At 40.2% G+C, this 16595-nt stretch overlaps 2 protein-coding genes across 2 annotated transcripts; one reads left to right on the forward strand and one right to left on the reverse strand.

Annotated features, from left to right (window-relative positions):
- Window positions 1-9670: 9670 nt before the first annotated feature.
- Window positions 9671-11110, forward strand: LOC112705392 (uncharacterized). Its single transcript, XM_025756227.3, has one exon. The coding sequence runs from the start codon at window positions 9832-9834 to the stop codon at window positions 10753-10755; it is 924 nt and encodes a 307-aa protein (XP_025612012.1). The 5' UTR covers window positions 9671-9831; the 3' UTR covers window positions 10756-11110.
- Window positions 11111-12015: 905 nt separating this feature from the next.
- On the reverse strand, window positions 12016-15461 carry LOC112705400 (uncharacterized protein At5g19025). Its single transcript, XM_025756235.3, has 2 exons — window positions 14649-15461; window positions 12016-12350 (listed from the first exon to the last, which is right to left on the reverse strand). Exons 1-2 carry the CDS (start codon window positions 15281-15283, stop codon window positions 12305-12307), a joined length of 681 nt encoding a protein of 226 aa, XP_025612020.1. The 5' UTR covers window positions 15284-15461; the 3' UTR covers window positions 12016-12304.
- Between the last annotated feature and the right edge of the window lie 1134 nt (window positions 15462-16595).

Here is a 16595-nt window from a genome sequence, read left to right on the forward strand (position 1 = left end):
AATGGATAGGAGGGCCCAAGGAAAATTAAATCCAGGCCTAAGCGGCTAAATCAAGCTGTCCCTAACCATGTGCTTGTGTCATGAAGGTCCAAGTGAAAAGCTTGAGACTGAGTGGTTAAAGTCGTGATCCAAAGCAAAAGAGTGTGCTTAAGAGCTCTGGACACCACTAACTGGGGACTTTAGCAAAGCTAAGTCACAATCTGAAAAGGTTCACCCAGTTATGTGTCTGTGGCATTTATGTATCCGGTGGTAATACTGGAAAACAAAGTGCTTAGGGCCACGGCCAAGACTCATAAGTAGCTGTGTTCAAGAATCAACATGCTTAACTAGGAAAGTCAATAACACTATCCAAAATTCTAAGTTCCCAGAGACGCCAATCACTCTGAACTTCAAAGGAAAAAGTGATATGCCAAAACTGTTCAGAAGCAAAAAGCTACAAGTCCCGCTCATCTAATTATAATTAATATTCATTGATATTCTGGAATTTATAGTATATTCTCTTCTTTTTATCCTATTTGATTTTCAGTTGCTTGGGGACAAGCAACAATTTAAGTTTGGTGTTGTGATGAGCGGATAATTTATACGCTTTTTGGCATTGTTTTTAGGTAGTTTTTAATAAGTTCAAGCTACTTTTAGGGATGTTTTCATTAGTTTTTATGTTAAATTCACATTTCTGGACTTTACTATGAGTTTGTGTGTTTTTCTGTGATTTCAGGTAAATTCTGGCTGAAATTGAGGGACTTGAGCAAAACTCTGAAAAAGGCTGACAAAAGGACTGCTGATGCTGTTGGAATCTGACCTCCCTGCACTCGAAATGGATTTTCTGGAGCTACAGAACTTCAAATGGCGCGCTCTCAACGGCGTTGGAAAGTAGACATCCAGAGCTTTCCAGCAATATATAATAGTCCATACTTTATTCGGAAATTGACGACGTAACTTGGCGTTGAACGCCAAGTACATGCTGCTGTCTGGAGTTAAACGCCAGAAAAACGTCATGATCCGGAGTTGAACGCCCAAAACACGTCATAACTTGGAGTTCAACTCCAAGAAAAGCCTCAGCTCGTGGATAGATCAAGCTCAGCCCAAGCATACACCAAGTGGGCCCCGGAAGTGGATTTATGCATCAATTACTTACTCATGTAAACCCTAGTAGCTAGTCTAGTATAAATAGGATAAGTTACTATTGTATTAGACATCTTTTGACAGTTTAATCTCTTGACTGTTTAGCCTTTGATTATTCGGTCTCTTGATCACTCAAGGGGGCTGGCCATTCGGCCATGCCTGAACCTTTTACTTATGTATTTTCAACAGTGGAGTTTCTGCACACCATAGATTAAGGGTGTGGAGCTCTGCTGTACCTCAAGTTTCAATACAATTATTATTACTTTCTATTCAATTCTTTTCTATCCTTATTCCAAGATATACGCTACACTTAACTTTGATGAATGTGATGATCCGTGACACTCATCATCATTCTCACCTATGAACGCGCGTGACTGACAACCACTTCCGTTCTACCTTAGGCCGGGCGCATATCTCTTAGATTCCCCAACAGAATCTTCGTGGTATAAGCTAGATAGATGTCGGCATTCATGAGGATCCGGAAAGTCTAAACCTTGTCTATGGTATTTCGAGTAGGATTCTGGGATTGAATGACTGTGACGAGCTTCAAACTCCTAAAGGCTGGGCGTGATGACAAACGCAAAAGAATCAAGGGATTTTATTCCAACCTGATTGAGAACCGACAGATGATTAGCCGTGCTGTGACAGAGCATAGGAACGTTTTCACTGAGAGGATGGGATGTAGCCATTGACAACGGTGATGCCCTACATACAGCTTGCCATGGAAAGGAGTAGGAAGGATTGGATGAATGTAATAAGAAAATAGAGATACGAGAGGAGCACAGCATCTTCACACACTTATCTGAATTTCCCACTATTGATTTACATAAGTATTTCTATCCCTTTTATTTTCTATTTATTTATTAATTTTTGAACTCACCATAAACCAATTTAATCTGCCTAACTGAGATTTACAAAGTGACCATAGCTTGCTTCATACCAACAATCTCTGTGGGATCGACCCTTACTCACGTAAGGTATTACTTGGACGATCCAGTACACTTGCTGGTTAGTTGAACGGAGTTGTGTCCACACATAAGTGCCATAATAATGATTCCATACAACAACAAAAAATACTACATTGATGTGATCACAATTTCGTCCACCATGGACCAAGGAAGTTCAGCAGACATCCTTTTCAAGCCTGCGTTTGATAAACTAGGGCTCGACGAAAGGAAGCTGAGAGCCTACCCCGATACCTTGTATGGGCTAGGCGATACGCCAATAAAACCACTGGGTTTCCTGCCCCTCCACACTACTTTTGGAAAAGGAGAAAAATCCAAAACTCTGAATATAGACTTCATAGTCATCGACGTGGGGTCAGCATATAATGCCCTAATCGGAAAAGCTACCCTAAACCGACTAGGAGCAGTGGTATCTAGCCCCCATCTCTGCATGAAATTCCCGACATCAGCGGGGATAGCAACGGTGCGTGGGGACCAGAAATTGGCAAGAAAGTGCTACAATGAAAGCCTGAACCTAAGGGGAAAAGGCAAAGATGTCAACACCATAGAACTCGGTGGAGCAAGGGCTAAAGAAGAGTTGCGACCATAGCCAGGGGGAAGAACCGAGGAAATACAGATCGGCAAAGAAGAAGGAAAGAATACCAACATAAGAGCCAGCCTAGGGGAATCCCTGAAGCAAGGGTTGACCAAGCTCCTAAGAGACAATTTCGACCTCTTCGCCTGGAAAGCCTCCGACATGCCTGGGATAGACCCCAAACTAATGTCCCACAAGCTCTCGGTATACCCAGGATCCCGACCTGTACAATAGAAAAGGCGCAAGCTTGGCCCTGAACGAGCTCTAGCGGTGGAAGAGCAAGTACAGGCACTCCTAGAAGCCGGCTTCATCAGATAAGTCAAATACCCAACATGGCTAGCAAATGTAGTGCTAGTCAAGAAGCAAAATGGCAAATGAAAAATGTGTGTCGACTACACCGACTTAAATAAAGCGTGTCCCAAGGACCCTTATCCACTCCCAAGTATTGATACTCTAGTAGATTCTAGCTCGGGGTATCAATACTTGTCGTTCATGGATGCCTACTCGGGATATAACCAAATCCCTATGTATGAGCCAGACCAAGAGAAAACATCGTTCATCATGCCCCGAGCAAATTTCTGCTACGTGGTCATGCCATTTAGACTAAAAAATGCAGGGGCTACATACCAAAGGCTGATGAACAAGGTGTTCGCCCCCCACCTCGGGAGCTTAATGGAAGTCTACGTAAATGACATGCTAGTGAAAACTAAGGAAGAAGCTGATCTCTTGACAGACCTCTCGCAAGTCTTCGACACCATAAGGCTACACGGGATGAGGTTAAATCCCGCAAAGTGTACCTTCGCAGTAGAGGCTGAAAAAAACTCTGGAACACTTAGGGCACTTCGTGGAAACCAAAGTTAAGCATATAACTCGGGATCTCAATAGCAGAGCAGATGCCCTCTCCAAGTTAGCAAGCACCAAACCGGGAGGGAATAACAGAAGCCTGATCCAGGAAACTCTCCAAGAACCCTCTGTAGTAAAAGAAGAGGACAAACGAGATGTCCTAGAGGTAACTGGGCTAAACCTCGGATGGATGAATCCCTTGGTCGAATACCTAAAATTCGACATCCTCCCCAAAGAGGAAAAAGAGATTAAGAAAATCCAGAGGGAAGCACAACATTATACTCTGGTGAAAAATATCCTTTATAAAAGAGGAATATCAACACCATTGTTGAAGTGCGTACCGACCTCAAGGACCACTGAAGTACTAGAGGAGGTTCATAATGGGATCTGCGGAAACCACCTTGGAGCCAGGTCACTAGCCAGGAAAGTAATCCGAGCTGAATTCTACTGGCCGACCTTGCAGAAAGATGCCACAGAATTTGTAAAAAAGTGCCAACCATGCCAAATGCACGCAAATTTCCACGTGGCTCCCCCCGAGGAGCTAATCAGTATAACTTCTCCCTGACCCTTTGCAAAATGGGGGATGGATCTATTAGGTCCTTTTCCCCAGACCCCAGGACAAGTCAAATACTTGATTGTGGGAATAGACTACTTCACAAAGTGGATAGAAGCAGAACCATTAGCCACCATCACAGCCCAGAGAAGTCGGAGGTTCCTCTACAAAAATATCATCACAAGGTATGGGATACCATATTCCATTACCACAGATAACGGAACCCAATTAACCGACTCTACCTTCAAAAGCCTAGTGGCCAGTATGAAGATCAAACACCAGTTCACCTCGATGGAACATCCACAAGCAAACAGACAAGCTGAGGCTTCCAACAAAGTCATACTGGCAGGACTAAAGAAAAGACTACAAGATGCAAAAGGAGCCTGGGCTGAGGAGCTACCACAAGTGTTATGGGCTTACCAGACGATGCCACAATCTGCCACTGGAGAAACGCCCTTCTGACTCGTCTACGGCGTAGAAGCCATGATACCAGTAGAAATCAACGAACAAAGTCCAAGGGTGATTCTCCACGATGAGATTGGAAACATACAGGGGCACAAAGAGGAGCTCGAACTGCTCCCTGAAGTCCGAGAGCAAGCCCAGATAAGAGAAGCAGCGTTGAAACAAAGGATGACTACCAGGTCCAACAAAAAAGTCATTCGAAGAAGCTTCACCCCAAACGACTTGGTATTAATCAAAAATGACATTGGAGTCAACAAATCGGGGGAAGGAAAACTCGCTGCTAATTGGAAGGGACCATACAAAATTAGTGAGGTCTTAGGAAAAGGTTATTATAAGGTGACTGACCTAAATGGCACCGAGTTACCAAGATCGTGGCATGCTTGCAACATGAAAAGGTACTATAGTTAAAAGCGAACTCTACTCCATGATGTACTCTTTTCCCTACTTCACGATTTTTTCCCAAAAAACAAAGGGTTTTTTCTGAAGAAGGGTTTTTAACGAGGCATCATAGTAGAGCCTAAGGGGAATAAGTTGCTAAAAGCCCTTAGTAACAGTAAAAGTACCTTTCCAAATAAATAAAGATCTTTTTCAAATATCTCTTATAAAAATTCCATCTCGTTTATTTTTTTTCTACGAAACGCGCCGACTTAAGCTCGACAAAGCGTGAAAATCCCATGAACCGACCTAGATGGTCGTCAAGATGAAACGACGAGGTACAAGTCGGTGTAAAGAGGTTATAAAAGTTGATTGTAAGAAACTCGGAAACACTCCGACTCATAAGTCGAAATGAAAACCCGAGTAGAGAAGCTCGGAAACACTTCGACCCATAAATCGAAATGAAAAACCGAGCAGAAGAAAAACGCATCGCAAAAATAACCTAAGTCATAAAAACTCAATAAACCGCAAAGTTGAGTATAAGGAATAGTGAAAAAGAGATCGAAAAACCTATTAAAAAGCCAAAAGACTGTCCTAAGTTCTCAAAGCGAAAAAAGCTCAGAAGGACAGACAGGCCAAAGGAAAAGGTTTCTCAAGAAAAAGTCAAAGAAATTTTCTAAGTATCAAAAACAGAAAAAGCATGCACACGACAGATAACTTAAACCCCTTATCCAAAAAAGGGGTATTTCTAAAATATTTTGTTTACGGCCTTAAAAGGCCAAATAAAATGTCAACTACCACTACCAACATAAAAAAAAGAAAGTTTAAAAAGAGGGGACCCACAGGCCGGGCCCCCATATAGCCAAAAAATTTTTAAGCATCACCACAGGGAGTAGTCGGATCACCACCAGAATCAGGAAGATTGGCCGTAACACCATCAGGACCAGGGAGAGGGGCACCCACAGGAGTTGGAAGATAAGTCTCGGGAGCCTTGGAAGAACTCGGAGCGTCGTCTGGTCGGGGAGGAGACTCTATGATTCTCTGACCCCAAGTTTTCAACTCGGACTCAGACACAGGTCGGGGAGGAGACACAATGGCCCCATCAATGACAATCTTGTCAGGGTCCAAAGGAGAGAGATCCAGATCAGGAGCAAGGACTCTGACCTGCTCCTTAAAAATCCTCCAAGCCTCCTCGGCTCCCTCAGCAATAGAGTCCTCCAACTCGGCGTAAGCAGTCCGAGAATTCAACAAGTCCTTCCTCACCTCCACGAGGTCCTTGAACAAGCTCGAATAACTCTCCTGCGCCTTCTTCCTCAAGCCCTCCTCCATATTGCATTGGGCTTGTAACTTGCTCCCCTTCTCTCGAAGGCCATCCCTCTCCTCCTTCAATTTAGCGACCTCCTCCTTCAACTCCTTCTCATGTTTCTGATACATGAGAAACCTTTCCTCCAACTCTTCAACCCTCAAAGTTGAACCCAGAGAGCTAAGAGGAGTCTTCTCAAAAATATCAAGAAACTTAGTGCACACCGCTGCCGCCCTGATATTTTCCTGAGCCAGAATAGTGAGGTGGTTTCGGACAGAAACATCATCCATACCTATACGGGTATGGGAATAGATGTGTTTCCGGATAAATGCAGGAGCATCCACCTTAGCCTCACCTTCAAAAGAAGAGGAAGACTCTAAAGTCTTGCGCTTCTTCTTGTCTGGCTCAGGAAAAGATCGGGGGGAAGGGGGCGGCTGAGAAGAGGCCAAGGAGGAAACAACAATAGGGCGAGAAGAGGTCCCCAAATTTTGGGAAGAAGAGGGAGGAAGAGGAAGAGGAGAGCTAGCTACCCTGGCGCTGCCGGTCCTGGCACGGGACCTGCTATGGCCTTCTGGACCCTCTGATAAGATTCACTGGAATTCCTCTTCGTCATCTCTGTAAAAAGCAACTAGTAGCCAAAAAAGTCAGAAAAGTCGGAAAAACAAGATACAAGTCGGAAACAAAGCAGAAAGACAAAGCTACCTAATTGTTCCTGGACAAAGGTCGGCGACCCCTGGAGAAATTTTTTGGTATCCAGATATGGGGCCCTCCCCCACACTTCTCGGAGGAACCCCACAATGGCTGCCTCCACCTCATCCAAGTCATCCAAACCATATTTCTCACAGGGGGAGGCCTCCAACCAGTACAGAGGAAAGCGAGGAACAGAATTTTCATCCAGGAAAAAGGGGTGGTGACCCTCTACACCTTGAACTTTGAAAAAATAATTTTTGAAGCCATGTAAGGATTCATCAAAAAGGGTGAAAACTCTCCGACCTTGTATGGCTCGGAAAGACACCCATTGCTGCTTGTTATTTAGCCCACTGAAGGGCTTGGTCATGTGGAAAAGATAGAAGAAAATCCTCAAAGAGGTCGGAAAATCTAAGGCGTGGCTGATAAACTGGTAAATTTTCAGAAAACCCCAAGAATTGGGGTGAAGTTGGGTAGGAGCAACTCGGCAGTGACGTAAAACGGCTATTTCAAAATTAGAAAATGGAAGAAAAACACCCAAACGGGTAATCATGCTTTCATACATGTAGAAAAAATGAGGGACCTCCTCAGTATCCCTCCCAAAACAAAACCGGTCTTCCAGACCCGGGACCACCAATTCATACTTTGGCTCATCCTCCTCAGAAGTACAAATATGGTGATGAGTGCGGAGGTTGGTGATAAACTCGGCATCAACCAAGGGTTCCTCCCCCAAGACCGTAACATCAACCCACTGAGTAAGAACTTCTACAGAAGACATTTTTTCCTAGGGTACGATGAAAACCTACAAAGGAAAAAGAAAAAAGAATAAAAAACGAGAGTTCCTAAGGGGGCATAGAATCTAACAGAAACCTACGGCGTCACCTTCTCCCTCTCCAAAGAAACCTTCTCCCTCTCCAAAGAAAATAAAAGGCATGCAAACAGAAGCACTTAATAAAAGGGAAGAAAGAACCAACCTTTGCCTGAAAAGGGGTAGAGGAAGATGAAAGCCTTCAACGAAAGTATTCCACGAACAGATACGAAAGTGTTCCACGAACGGATGAAAGGGAAAATTTGAAAAATCGAAGAAACGAAACAACGAAAGAAGGGGGAAGCACTTATAAGCACGTTAGGGGCATAATGGTAAAAATGGAAGCGGTCATTAATGAATGCACCGTTACCAAGGTAATTAATACCTACGCATACCCCTAACGGACGCGACGTTTGATTAGACGTAACTGTGAAAATCAAAAGTCACGAAAATTCACGTCGGTTGCAAACAATCACGTCGGTTCCCTCACAAGTCAGTTACGACCCTGAGTAGAATACTCGAACCCAAATCTTAAAAGAAATTGGGCTCGAGTAGGGGCACTGTTCATATCCTGGCCCAACGATAAGGCCCAGGTCCTAACAAAAGGCCCAACCCAAAAGGGTTGAGCCTCGCCTTGTACCGACTTCCTCCCTACGAAGTCGGTTCTTACCACAACTAACTCTAAAGAAGTCGGGGACGAAGATTAGCTGGCAGATAATCACTCATTCAAATGAGTAACTGCCCCTAAAATCTCTCTACCCACTTCCAGGAGCCATATCTCAACCTCCCTAAGATAAAGGGGGCGGTTATCCACCTCAAAAGGCGGAACTACTTCAGCGGTGGTTATGGGTTCACCCCTATAAATACACTGACACCTCTCAGGTATCTTAGAAGCCCAATACTCTCTAGACCTGTTTTGCCCCTTTGCTGACTTTGGCATCGGAGTGTCTTTGCAGGTACCACCCCCCATTCTCCCTTACACAAGTCGGACGGGGCCTTGGATCACCAACTCACTTGAATGTTTCATCGTTCAGACGATTGGACCAGCCAAACTTGTCCAACCCATTAATCTCCGGTTACCCATCGTAACAAAAAATATGTTAATCTCTGTCTTAAAAATCCATTTGGAAAAGTATGATTAAAAGAAGTACTAAAAATTAAAATTGTCCAAAAAGAATTTTCTTCTTTTTTTTTTTTTTCCAACAAATTGCCTTGAAAGGGACAGTTATCGTAACAAAGGCACAAAGAAGAAAAGCATATAAGTTGGTCAGCTTTGTTAGGGAAAGAATTCAATATATTTTGTTGTTGGAATTCAATTTTGCATTTTTGATAAGAAAACTCAGCAAATAATACAATGACCAAACAGAAAGTCAGACCCAACATAACCTTATTGAATTAACTTGAAGACCGAATATTTGTATATCCAACAAAGAAGATAAACATATACAGGAAACAAATGGTACCAACCCCTCGATTTTTCGCCGCCGGTTTCGTAATATTTGCATGACGCGTACGCTTAACTTATCCTCTTTTTATGTTATGAAATCAAAATGATAACATATCGCACAACTATGAAAATCAAACACTATCCGGATTCATGGTACAAACCATTAATTTAAAATTATCTGTTCAAATTATAGTAAATACAAATAGAAATATAATTGCACGCAAGAACATTAAGGCGAATACAAAAATAAAGAAACAAAACAAGTGCCAAATTTGAACGGGGAAAACATGTTTTCGTCTTATTATAAAAAGAAGATAATTAAAACTTAGGCAAGGAATAAACATATCATTAATAATTGTCAAAATCAGCAAAGAGCACAAGAAGTTCGTGGTATGTTTATTTATTTTTATATTCTAGAAAGCCAGCGCTACCCTCATCGCATTCGTCAAGGTTCATATGGTCAAACTCCAAGAATTAAAAGTAAACAACATTCAACATATATAATATAGTATAAGCTTATTCCTCAAGCAAAAACCAAAGATAAGCAAACAAAGTTGGACTTCAAAACCCTTCCTTTACAACAGAACACTCTAGACATTTTCATTTTCCCTCTTAAATACAACTCTCTCTCTCTTTAATTTGCCTCATCATCACAAATATTAACACATTTTCCCTCTCAAACAAACACAAATATGGGGACTCTGGTGGGACACGTGGCACCAGGTTTTGGGTTCTTGCTAATTGGTTTATGGCACCTCTTCAACAACATCAAGTTCCATGCACTCAACCCTAAATCCTACACCTCAAAGCCATGGTTCCCATCTTCCAAGTTCAAATACCTTGAGCTTATTCTCATCATGGCTGCTTCCATGGCTTCTGTGTCCATGGAACTCTTCATAGGCCCTGAACGCCATCAACCTCTCGACTCAGACGGAACCATACCCTCCAACCACCTCCACAACTTCGAGCACTCCTCCATCTCCCTCACCTTCTTCGTCTTCGCCGTCTTTTCAATCATTCTCGACAAACTCAACACCCCTTCGCAACATGGTTTATCGCAGTTGCTTGCGGCCATCGCGTTCTCTCAGCAACTCCTTCTCTTCCACCTTCACTCAGCGGATCACATGGGTCCAGAAGGACAATACCACCTTCTCCTTCAGCTCGTTATATTTGTTTCTCTTTCCACCACGTTAATGGGGATTGGGTTCCCAAAGAGCTTCTTGGTGAGCTTCGTGCGTTCAATAAGCATATTCTTCCAGGGTCTGTGGTTGATAGTGATGGGTTACATGCTGTGGACACCATCGCTTATACCAAAAGGTTGCTTCATCAATGACGAGGAGGGTCACCAAGTTGTGAGGTGCTCGAGCAATGAAGCACTTCATCGTGCGAATTCGCTCGTCAACATTGAGTTCAGTTGGTTCATCATCTTGGTCACTGTGTTTGCGGTCTCTATGTACTTGGGTTTGGTGAAGCTTTATGGTGAAAAGGTGCAGTATTTTTCTCTGGGGTTTGATGTGGAGGATCAAGAGTCAAACGACGACGTTGAGTCTCAGGAGAAAAGCTTTGTTCATGCGGCAAAAGCGTTTTCTTCAGGTGCTCATGACATGGGAAGATAAAGTCATCAAATTTAATTAAATTAATTAAACAAAAGTGAGTTGATTATATTTGTTGGGAACTTGGAATGTAAATACTTAATTACAGTCATATATTAGGGTGGTGGGTTCCACCTTGTTATTGTTGTTTAGGTGTTAAATTAATTGTGTTGAGCTACCAATTATGTGGTTCTATCTCTAGAGGAAAATGTGCATGTCTAGGTACAAGTCATTTTTTTTAATTTACAAGGTTGATTTCATATTTTCATTCGATTGTAGAATTGTGTGTATTTGGCTTATATTACCAGTTGTAAATTATTTTATTTTGTTTGCTTTGGGTGATAATTAATACAATTAGCTTTAATTTTCTATTTATAAATCCTAGTTTGCCAACCCTTTATAATTCTAACTAAAATAATACTATTAATACTTTATGGTATGAATGGAGTTCCAACGCAAAACAATGGTATATGCATGCTAACTAATTAAAAATATGAAGATATCCAAATTCCAAGGACATTATACCAAATGGTCCAACTATAATATTTCTAGTAGCCTTTCTTCTTTTTATTTATTTATTCTTATATGCACTCCAGGTTTAATTAAGCTCTATGCTGATTAAGTTGCAGATTCTTCATACATTCGGACGACTTTTTATTCCATTTTCAATAAGCCATCCAGGCATTCAGATTCTGCATGCATGAAAATGACTTTCTTTTGATATTGACGGATTCTTGTGGAAGAGTGACAACGATATGACTAATATTGACATAGTTCTTCGCATGATGATTACTAATCGATAATATTTTAGTTTCAAAGTTAACCTATATTCATCTGGATTCATTTTTTTTCTCTTCTTTTTTTTTTCTTTTTGAAGGTTATTAGCCTAACAACTTTTTAATTCCAATAAAATTAAGCATATATCGAAATATCGATAGTAAACATTAAGAATAACATAGAAACAAAGGCTGCTAAAGAAAACTCCGTTATTCCAGAATGTCAATATTTTCATTTTTCTTATATGCAGTCAAAGTCGATGAATTATTATTATTTATTCCAGAAGCAAAATTGGAGTGAACATTCCTAGGAAAGTTCCATGTATGTACACAACCAATTGTATAGACCAGCGTAATCAAGCATCTGATTTAAATTTAAAACATGTTTGTTTTACAGTCCAAACAATGTTTCAAATCATACCCCGAAACCATATTTTCGTCAAAGGAGCAAACCAAGGGATGAACAAGTTTAGGATCAGCAACTTGTGGATAAGTAAAGCCAAGGAAAGGGGTCAACGATGATGAATCCAATATTTATTATATTGCAGTTAATTTTGTATGATCCTTCCAAAGATGAGAGACCCCTAGCCTAGATAGATATATAGATATAGTTCAGACATAAGGAAGGACGGGTAATACTAAAATATCAGATTATAAACTTTTCTTTTTTCCTTAACAAAAAATTGATTCTGATTGTGAACAAGTCTCCAAGTAAATAGTGAAACATTGAACATTGAGCTGGTAATGATATATATTGAGATGCCGGTGATGGATACACCACACCACACCACAGTGTATCAGCGATGATCTCCTTTTCCATTAACAGTCGCATTCTGTAGGGATCTGCTCGTGTCATTAAAATTATTGTGTCAGGGAAGCACCAAAATAGAATTTCAAAGAACTCATTCAAGTCATAAATTGCAACAAATTTTAACTACTAGATGGGTAGCTAATGCAATTGTGAAATAATTCATGAATCATTGGCAAGGTCAGTTTCCACTTCTATTTTCTACGTGAATGCATGATGCACTTCAGATTTTGTGGGTTAACAGAAATTTAGGCAGGACAGTTTATGAGAGAATTGAATGCATATGACAGCGAGAGAGATATTTACAATAAAGTTCACAGCAAAATACTGCAAAAGAATTCAGATGATGCAAGTAGGGACAAGGGAGATCATAAGTGTGGAAACTATCTGTGTTTCAATTGATCCATAAAGCATGAAGCTTACACCCTATTTCAGCGTTGAAAATTGTTGAACAAGGGAAACACAGTTGGAGGTTCAAACTTTTGGTTAACAAACTTATGCTTACTACTTACTCTCAACCATAATATCAAGCGACCATGTCACCAGCAAGTTTTCATTCAGACAAGAACGAAATAACACATTGAGAACTGAGAATATCTAACCCAGAATTTGATCAGTTTTTCTTCTTCCCAATCTGGGAAATATGGTATTTATTCTCTGATCATCCACCTAAGCCTCGCAGACACAGTAACCAGGTAAGCCAAGTCTAAAGTTCTCTGAACCAGAAGAATACTAGCATAATTATTGATCATAGATTGAATTATTAATGCATTATTCAACTAGAACAGTTCTTCACCTGACAATCAACTTCATGGTTTTTTACATTTTTTTTTCTCTCATTTCTATTGTGTTTCCTGGTTTCTGTCGTCGTTTTTTTTTTCCCCTATTTTTCCCCCCGAGGAAAAGAGAAATTATTTTCCTGGTAATGTTTTCCACTGTATATATCTTATGCTTAAGCCTATAAAGTCTCAATTGTTTACTGCAGTATTTGCATTCAACATCTTACATATGATCCATACATTTTAAATCAAATGTCGTTGAATGTTGTCCTGAATCCTGATCAGGTCGAGGGCATCTGTTTGCTAAAATATATTCTAGATTAATGGAAGTAGAATTCAGACCTACAAAAATTCATGCGTTGGTAATTAATTCTATCATTTATACATATATGTACCAACGACCTAAAAACATTCGTATATAGGTAATTACATGTTTCTTTTACAAATATGTACCAAAGCCTGGAATGCAATCACTAGGTTCAAAACTACATTCCTTCGACTTAGAACCGTAACTACATGCCATTCTAGTCTAAACCTGCCCCTTATTTCAAAACTTAACACAGTCTAATAACTGATGTCATAAACTTTAGTATACCGCAACTAGCAACTGCATGCTCACTTTGAAGTCAAATGAGTTATCTCCCAGGAAACTCCAAAGATTTCACATGTTTTTCAGTATTAAGGTTATAAGAAATTGATGAAGTAAGAAACAGAGTAAGTCATAAATTAAAAACACTTAAAACACCCAATAAAAACGTTTCCAACCCAAAAAGTTGCTGGCACTGGAACATAGAAGTAGCAGAAACACTCAAACAACTCCAATAATATTCGGAATGTCTAATAAAGGCTCCCACAAGTTTTTATTTTGTCAGGTATACAACAGGTATGGACTGCTTAGAAACTCCTCAAACTTTTAGACCCTCAGATATAGGCATTAAGATTACTGTCAATGAAATCCTAAACTCAAAGGAAGCTCATACTATAGCGATAGGGAGAAAATCACAGGTGATCTTGCACATGAAGAGTGAACACTGTATTCTTACTGACAACTCTCTTTCCCAGGGCTCATAGAAATATGACGGCGAGAAGGCCGTCACTTAATGGCGATTTAGGAAATGAAACTCTGTGGAAAGAGGTATAGACTCAAAGGTGGTTGTGACTTGTGAACTAAGCCAAGTTCAGCAGAGTCTACAGATGCATACATGGAGTTGCTAACTTGCTATTATACCAAAGGGGATAAATCTTAAACTTGAGCTACAACCGAATGGAAAAACCAGATAAAGGGTGATAGCTCTACGCCTAACGGCTAAGATATCAACCAGAACTCAGAAACACAGCACAATGCAGCAGCCAGAGCAACAATTCTCCATTCAAATAGACATAATCAGATTACGTCTTCAATGACTCAAGATAATTCATGCAAATTAATAAAGTCCCAACCAATAAAAAAGTGAACCACTTATAAAAACAAACAACACTAGTCACATTGCAATAGGATAGAAAACACAGCAAATTCATAAATTGAACAAATCAAAAGAGGGGAGAAGAACTGACTTCTTATGGCGCTTTCCTTTCTTGGGGCCCCAACCTTCGAGCTTGGCAATGGGGCAGCCGCAACGCGCTCGGAAGAGTAAGACGGCGCGTCCGTTGGCGGGAGCCATCTTCCTGAGCTCAGACCGAAGGCACTCGTAGTCAGGATTGCCTTCCCTGCCGCCCTTCCATGGCAGCCTGTCAATCTCATCGGAGGCGCCGCAACGGAGGTTCTCCTCCGTCTGCAGCTGCAAATCGAACTCCATCGCCTTCTTGAGGCCCTTGCAGCCCGGCGCCCGGCACTTCCTGGATCGCGCGCCACACCAGAAATCGACGATCACGATCGAGACGCCAAAGAAGGTGAAGAACCCTAGCAGCCACGAGATCGGGAGCTGGTGGAGGTTAGGCGCCGATTGCGCGAGGAGGAGGGAGAGGGAGTTGAAGATGTAGGAGAAATACGATGAGAGGAGGAACGCGCCAGAGAAGAGCACTAATATGAGAATGAGAAGGTCCAGAGTCGCCGACGGTGAGTGCTTGCAGCTGCACGCGCCGGAAATCGGCGTAGATTTGGGTTTTGGTGGCGGTGGAGGTGGAGGACAAGGGGGACTCATGGTGGCGATGGCGGTGGTTATGGTGGCCAATAGCTGCTGCTGGCGCATCTTACAGATTAATTATTGACGTGGTTTTTTTTAATTCATTTAATATTATTATTTTTATTTTATTTATTTGTTTTGTTTGTTTTTAATTAAATATTGTCATTGCTGGGATTTTTTAATAAATAAATAATTTAAATATTTTTTTATAAATAAATAATTTAAATATTTTATTTACGGATATAGATAATTTGTAGCATATTTATCCATTTCTATTTTCTTTACATATTTTGTTTATACGAATTAAAATTGCTTACATCTTGTTTATACGATAAACTAGCTATATGAAATTTAAAAAAATATATATTATTTCAAAAAATTTACGATTAAAATAATACTTTGATTTTGATCGATTTATAAAATAAAAGAGGTACAATTTATTACTATTTAGATTAAATTAAATCAATTTAGATATAATATAATTTAATGTTTAATTACTCTATTGGTCCCTATAATTTTACCAAATTTTCAATTAGGTTTATATACTTTTTTCTTTTCAATTGGGTCCTGTATCAAATTTTTTTTTTCAATTAAGTTTCTGTTGATAGTAAATGTTACAAAAAGTATTAAGGATGGGTAAATTGACCATTATACCCATTATTTATCCTTTACAAATCACTCACACTTAGTAGAGTTCTAAGTTCTGACTCTCTTCCTAACCCTTTTTCTCCTCTGTTTACTTCTCATACTCTGTGAATATTCATGGATGAAAGTCACTTATCTTTAGAAATTTGTAGCTCCAAAACCCTCATAAGAAAGAGATATCTTTGTTTTTGTGGCGAGACAGTTGCTGTCATGTTTTCTTTGGCAGTAGCAAACCATAGAAGAAGATATGTTGGTTGTAGGAGAATGCCAAAATACAAGTTATTCGAGTGGATTGATGATGAAAAAGATAGAAGAGTGGATGGTTGAAGCAAAAAGAAATGAAAGTTCGTTTCTTTTGTGAAGACATTCTCATTCTCCGGAATTTAAATACATCAAAAAATTCAAACAGAAGATTCATTTCTTATCCTAACAGGAGATACAAATTTTTTTAGTGGGTTGATGAAAAAAAATTTCTAATGATGATGGATTAGTGGATTCCCAACAAGAGTTTGAAAGGATTAAAGAATTAGAAGGACAAGAAAGAAAGATAGAGAGATTAAGTGTAGATCTAGAGAGATTAAATGTGGAGAGTGGACAAATAGATGCTTGTGTGAAAAGGTTGTGTGGTGAGCTCAGTTCAGTTCAAGAGCAACTTGGTAAAATGAAAGACACTATAGAAAAGCAAAACAAGATGCAAATGACGTTGATATTGATATTTGGTGTTTTGATTGTT

The sequence above is a fragment of the Arachis hypogaea genome, chromosome 1 (genome assembly GCF_003086295.3).
Source record: "Arachis hypogaea cultivar Tifrunner chromosome 1, arahy.Tifrunner.gnm2.J5K5, whole genome shotgun sequence".
NCBI classification, from domain to species: Eukaryota; Viridiplantae; Streptophyta; class Magnoliopsida; order Fabales; family Fabaceae; genus Arachis; species Arachis hypogaea.

What these genes read in the sequence shown, in the direction of transcription:
- LOC112705392 (XM_025756227.3), top strand. Translation starts at nt 9,832, where the DNA reads ATGGGGACTCTGGTGGGACACGTGGCACCAGGTTTTGGGTTCTTGCTA.
- LOC112705400 (XM_025756235.3), bottom strand. Translation starts at nt 15,283, where the DNA reads ATGCGCCAGCAGCAGCTATTGGCCACCATAACCACCGCCATCGCCACC. An exon ending in AAAGGAAAGCGCCATAAGAA is followed by an intron (nt 12,351 to 14,648) that starts GTCAGTTCTTCT and finishes TGACACGAGCAG; the next exon opens with ATCCCTACAGAATGCGACTG.